At 44.2% G+C, this 6,748-nt stretch overlaps 1 protein-coding gene across 2 annotated transcripts; it reads left to right on the top strand.

Annotated features, from left to right (window-relative positions):
- Positions 1–820: 820 nt before the first annotated feature.
- LOC127340709 (uncharacterized) lies at positions 821–1,929 on the top strand. 2 transcript variants are annotated; one of them, XM_051366464.2, is made up of 2 exons: positions 821–953; positions 1,057–1,929. In XM_051366464.2, exon 2 carries the CDS (start codon positions 1,102–1,104, stop codon positions 1,714–1,716), a length of 615 nt encoding a protein of 204 aa, XP_051222424.1. In that variant the 5' UTR covers positions 821–953; positions 1,057–1,101; the 3' UTR covers positions 1,717–1,929. The 2 variants fall into 2 exon arrangements, with proteins under 2 accessions (XP_051222424.1, XP_051222425.1); XM_051366465.2 differs by having other exon boundaries at positions 1,052–1,929.
- The last annotated feature ends 4,819 nt before the right edge of the window (positions 1,930–6,748 follow it).

Below are 6,748 nucleotides of genomic sequence, written 5' to 3'. Positions count from 1 at the left end.
CAGTGAATCTATCATGTTAGCGCCTAAAAATACGAAGAATTACAATCTACCTAAAACCTAGATGGGATGCCGATATATTTTTCTGGCCACGCAAGTCACCAACCGGTATTCCGCAAAGTTGCAGCATGTGAGTATCTCTAAAATAAAACTCATATGTTTTACTTTCTTTGGTAAGTAAGATAATGACGAGACATTTATCTATAGGAAACCATCTGGTTATTTTATTTTTTATATTATGCTCTCATGGAATGGTAAAGAGGTGGTTCATCCAATATACACGGTGGGTATTTTATGATGCACTTTCTATTTTTTCACTAAAACTATACATGCTAATGACAAGTATTGTTGTGCGGAAAGATTTTTCATGGTACGCTTTCTCAAGTACCATAAAAATGAAGCACTAGAAAATATTCCATACATTGTACGGCATACTCTAACGAGCACCGAGAAGGACATTTTTTAAATATAAAATAGTTAATTAGTGCAGTACTTATTTCATATTCAAACGATGTCAAATATAATGGTTATCAAATATATTTCAGACGGGTTAGAATCTTATGAGTTTTTTTTAATATCTTGTGATTATTTTTCTTGATACACATAAATTTTTACAACTATTGTATTATATTGTTACATTGTGAGAAAAAAGTGAAACCGTAGCAACGCACGGGCATTCAACTGGTATAAATAATGGAGGTGATGTAGCTGCACCAGATTTCAGCTTGCAAATATTTAATGTAACAAATGAAAAAATGACATAAAAACAACAAAAAAGAAAAGGAGAACTATAGTTAATGGGCCGGCCCGGGCGCGCAGCGCGGGTGACTCCCCCGTTATACGCGGTACGATCTCCTGTATCATTTCTTCCCCTGTCGTCCCACTTCTCCTCTCCCCCGGCCGTCGCCGCCGCCGCCGGCGCTCACTCCTTCCCAGATTTACAGTAGCGATTCTGGGTACGTGCCCACAGCCCACGTCTCCGTCCTCCTCTCATCTTGTCTTGGTCTTGACTCTTGACAATTGTTTTGTTTCATCCCTGCTCCCGGCGGGGCAGAGTAGCACGCGAGCTGTTCGACCTATTGCATCGTTGAGCTGGTCAGAAAGATGGAGGCGGATCTGAAGACCCAGGCCTCCATCGCGGTGGGAATGCTGCGTGGTGTCGCCCTCGCCAACTCGTCTTTCGACTACATCGCCGAAGCTCTCCGCACAGTCCATGCTGCCGACATCATCATGACATCGCAGCCGGAGGAGCAGCCGGACACCGCCGACGAACAGCTCGCCTCCATCCAATCCATCGCCTTTGCATGTCGTGAGGTAGCGGAGCTGGAGTTGTCAGTGGAAGCAGCAGTCAAGATCATCAATCGCTGGATCGAGGCAAACCAAAGTGGAATTGAGCCAAACCAAACCGGGCTGCAGGGGCTGCCGGTGGCTGCATGGAGGGTCCGTGAGGTGGAGCTTGTCGGGACAGTGGTCCGTGCTCGGCAGAGGCTGGAGCTAGCCGCAGCATCATGCTACCGTTCTTGTGTCGTCTTGGATGTGGCCAGACTTGGTTGGTCCACCTTCCCTTTGCCTGTCCGCAACGCCTGGATGAGGTATGGTAGGCAGGCACTCATCTCCACCAGTGAATACCTGAATGACTCCCGCGACAACCTCACAAAGATGTGCGCCGCTGCTGTTGAAGCACGCGACGCCGCAAAAGTTCTAATCGACCTCCTGTAGAGTCAGCCAGGGGTTGAAGCCCTTGGTTCATTGATGATCACTAGTGCTGTCCGCGTTTACTCTAGACTCTGAGGCATTTTTTGCCCTCAAAACATGTTGTTCATTTTGCTTGTGATACCGACTAGACATATTCAAGTAGCATCCGGATATGTTTGGGCCTGCTAGTAACTTGCTAATGATCTAAGAAGTTGATTTGGCCTGTGGATAAGGTTTCTTCTCTGTTGCTTGGGAAATTTGACCGCCTGGTCCCTTTCTGTGCCTATATTGGTATGCTTTTTTTGGGGTCATATTATCAGGCTAGCTGCTCCACATGCACACTTAGTTGGTTTGGTTTTTGTTTGTTGCCACTGGTGAAGTTGCTTCCACTTTCAAACTAATTCCTGTGGAAATGTCTCCTGAAGTTACAGTTACACAAGCTCTGCACCAGATTTCGCAACATGTTGCTGCTTGCAAAGCTGAAATATGATATGAAATCAAACATACTATTTTCATTAAGTCTTCATCAATTCTTACAACTTAAGTTAGCTGTTTTTAGTGATTCTTTCTGCTGAAAAGACATATTCAACAAACGTTTCAGTAGAGAACTCTGGTATATCTTGCCTGCATTATGTACCTGTTAGCACCTGGTTATAGAAACAGAGAATCTCCTCTATCACAGATGATAACACATACGTTTAACTCCAACCCCTCCCAGGTCGCTCGTTAGGGCGGCTCCGGATCCCCCCCCCCCCCCAAACCCTAGCTAGCCAACCCACACACACACGAGCTCCCCTGGCTGCCGCCACCGACGCTGGCGGTGGTAGCGGCGCCTGTCCTTGAAAGGCGGAGGGTGGTGGAGGCTCTTCCCAGCGGCACGTCTGCGTGCGGTGAGGGCAGCCTGTGCGTGACGGCCGAGCGAGCGTCGCGGCTGGGTGCTGCAACAAGATCAGGCAGGGCAGCGGGGGTGAGGAGGCAGAACTCGGGTGCGGGCCGAGCCGGCCCTCGCATCATCTTGCTTCCTAGCGTTGGTTCTGTTGCGTGGCGTCACAGCGAGTCTCCCGACGCTACCCCTCCAGGGCCGGTGGTGGCTGGAGTTGTTGCTCTGGTGGCGACAGCGGTCCTCTGCTGCCTTGTCTTGACCATCTCGGTCTCAAAACTGGTTCTGAATTGCTATGATGGCATTTTTTGGCCTCGATTGGCTGGCGAAACATTGTCCCATGTTAACACACCGGGCCGCACCAGTGGATTGATTTCCAACAAGATGATGAATTGGTAGTTCTACATGGTGAAGATGCTAACAGCATGACCCATGCTCTGGTCGAATTGCACTTGTTACAACCCCATTCTGAAGCAACGGAACAAAAACAACGACCTGATATCTAGAATCTTCTTGACCAATTTGCTTGTGTTTTCGAAACACCGAACTGAGCTGCCGCCAAGAAGAGCACATGTCCACCAATTTCCCCTGATTCAAGGGGCATGGCCAGTGTCGATGAGGCCGTACAGAGTTGTGCCTGAACTAAAATCTGAGATAGAGAAGCAGGTCCAGGAATTATTGGCGCAAGGCATTATCACTCATAGCAACAGCCCATTCACGTCCCAGTACTTGGTTCGGGCGATAGAGGTATACAAAAGAACATGCTAAGATCAAGAATGAAGTTCTGCTACTTGAGTGGTGATGAAAGACCAAAAAAAATTCATGACGTCCCGAGTAAATGAATGAGAAGGTGTGTACCTGAATTTTGTCATGACTTACCACTGTCAGTTGGGACTTCTCTCATGTCTCCTGCTGCCTGCCAGTTGTTTATCTTCTCTAGCGGTATCTACCGGCAGGGCTTCTCTTCTTCTGCATTTGGCTGGGTTTTCACTGCAACCACCGCCTGCCCAACAAAACAGTTGCCTGCAACACAAGTCAGTAAGTTCCTAACAACCTATGCTGGTTTTGCTAGAATTATAAGAACTTTTGTTCAAAAAGGGTAAAATACTTTGGAGAAATGAAGATGCATATATAATTTTTCCTAAAATTTATGCCGACTTGTACATTTAGTTCCACTCACTCTGTATGCCTTTGTTGATGCCTATCAGCATGTTGCATTACTATTATGTTTTTATTTACAAACAAAGTAATCTTTTACTCATTCGGTTGCCCAAAAAAAAATCTTTTACCCATTCATCCAAATTGTTGATGCATTTTTCTTAACAAGGCATTGGTGGCTTTGTAAGCACCGGCATACCTGGGGCCCCCTTTAGTCGCTCCCTGCTCTGCCTCTATGCCAGTGCACCTGAGGGTGCAGTGGTTGCTGGAGCATGTGAACTCTATTTTTCTCTATATGTTTTACAGGTATAGATGATATTGATTACTAAATATTCAAACCGAGGTAAATAAATTCCTCCGTGAGGTATCCTTTACTTCATATTTTCTGTACCAATTTGTAGATATATTTAATTTATGTTCACGCAAAGTTTGGTGTTTTGTTTAGACTGTTTTATTAATGTATGGGTTCACATAATAGTGCACTCTTTTTTCTTAGACTGATTGTTGTACCGTATATTATCAGAAAGAAGTATAATTTCCTCACATTTCTTCTACATCCATATGCATGTGGTACATGAAAACTTCGTCTTGAGTGTCAGCCCGTTCTCATGTGGTCATGCAACAAATTTCTCAAATTAAAATGTTTTGTGAGATTGTATGGTTCATAGTTACTATCTTTTTACAGGAACTATATGTACTTGGTAACTATCTATCTTCCGTATTGTGTGCCTTGCTATTTCAATTCTGTAATTTTCTATTCATTCATGTAGGCATGAAGTGATGAACAATTGTTGATCACTTGAAACACCTATCTTGGTACAAGTATCTTGCTATTTTTATTCTGTAATCATGTGTTTCACATACAAATGAAATAAACTTGATCACTTCAAATTTGTGTCGATGGTATGTGTCCTTGATTTCTTAGTTCCTTGAAGATATCACGTGATGTATCAAATAGAAGACATGAGGGGTAGCAAGTTCGCTACACATACCTTGCAAATGGTAATGTGCTACTGTACCATTAACCGAATATCACATTTTGATTGTTGCCCGTTGCCTAACACTTTCCTTTGTTTTGTTTGTGAAACCTGATTATCCTCTCACAATCTTTCATTCTCGAACAACATGGTTGCAGTAAATCATCCTAATGATTTCCGTATTAGCGAGAAGCTTGCAAAAGTCTCAACTCTCGACTGAAGGAACTCAGCAACAGAGTCAGATTTTCCTAGCCATGACAAGATGTAAGTGTCTTCTTTCTGATCGTGGAATTATTCTTCTTATTGTACTTCCCAAGCTTGGATACACTATGTGTATCAGTCTCTTCATATGACGTCAGATTTATTTTCTCCACGTGCTCTGTTTCAGTAAGTGGGAAAGGGCTTGTTACCGTGTAAATGAACCTGACTTATCCCTATACTGAGATGTATATTTATAAGTTGATGCCTATTTTGTCGAGTCTTATAATCTGTGTTCTCCAATTTTGTACCTTGAGGTTTCCTTTTCTCTGCGCTATTGATGGCAACAGGGTATAAACCTGTGTGAGCTACAGGCTTTAGGAGAGCTGTTTCTGGATTAATAAGGAACACGAAGCAGGGGTTATAATGAGTTTTAATCTGCATTTGATCCTATGAGGGGTTACAGTATGTTTATCCTTTTGATAATATTATGGATATATGTCATATGCCAAGGGAATCTACAACTTTGAAATATTGTGCCTTCAAAGCATACAGTTGTGCACATCATTTTTTTTAGATCAAATGTTTTTTATTGCAGCTTGCTGTTTGGCGCTGTTTGCAGGGTAGCCTTATTTTATTACTCATGCTTGATTGATTAGTTATATTTCCTTCCAGTCCTTGGTGTATATTTTTCAAAATTTCCATGATTTCATCGGATGAATGTGCCATACATAAAAAATTCTCAATTGTGTATCTCTTATCAGATATGTCAAGCGCACCACCGAGGAGTAGCTGCAGTCAGAGCGTGACATACCATGATAAGGCCCAGTAGGACCTTGACAACAGGGAAGCAGCCACTCCATCGACTCTCCAGCAAGAGCAAAAGAATCATCATCCTCTCCTTCTGACAACAAGAATGGTGCAAATCAGCATGCTCAAGAAATGCGGAAGTATTAATATCATCCCACATGCCCTAGGCTGCTAACTTAAGAAATGATTTGTTCTTACCTACTGTTGTCTGTAAGAACGAGCAGCTTTCTTTTTATTTTCATTTTGTCCTTTCTGACATTTTTTTATTTGAAAGTAAAGCAGGTTTTTGCATTTGCATTTACAAAAACTGCAGACTTTCTTTTTGTCCTGAAGATATTGCAGAGTTCTCTTAAAGGGTCTACCAGATTAAACGTACATTTTAACTTACAAACTATCTAAGGAACCCACATAGGCCTACAAAGTTAAAATCACATACTAGCAACTAAATGCTTTCGTCGTGATGCAGCGAGAACGATTCGAACTAGCCCAATACAGAAAGCATATTTTTACACAAAAAATGCAACTGCAGTCTAGCATGCAGAAATCAATAGGCCTGTTCTGGGCCAACAAAGAAACTAGAGAAGCACTGAATAGAGAACAACGAACAACAAGGTACTGGACCTTGGCTCGCATCGGCTAAACAAATTTTGGTCCGTTTGGATGCCTGCAGCTCACTGCGTTCTTGCATGAACCGGGTTTTAAAGCACCCCGGGACAGGCCTGGAGGAACGTCTGGAATGGCAGTTTCTCCAGCGCCAGGTCCACACGCGTGGAGTAGGGAGGCGGAAACGTCGCGTCCCTTCGGGAACACGCGCCATAATTAAACTCACCGCTCCCTCTCATTCCTCTCACTCGCGACCTCCCACAAACTGTCACATCACCCGGCGGTTTCCCTCCCGCCGACCAATCCGCCGCACGGCCGCACGGAGGAGCACCGGTACCAGAGGAGGAGACATCGGCGACCAGCACCGCGACATCGGCCGCAACCTGCTCCGCAGTCTTCATCGGCTTCTCGACGTCGCTCGCCACCTCGA

This window comes from Lolium perenne, chromosome 3, assembly GCF_019359855.2.
Source record: "Lolium perenne isolate Kyuss_39 chromosome 3, Kyuss_2.0, whole genome shotgun sequence".
NCBI classification, from domain to species: Eukaryota; Viridiplantae; Streptophyta; class Magnoliopsida; order Poales; family Poaceae; genus Lolium; species Lolium perenne.
This window is presented reverse-complemented; position numbering and strand designations above follow the sequence as displayed.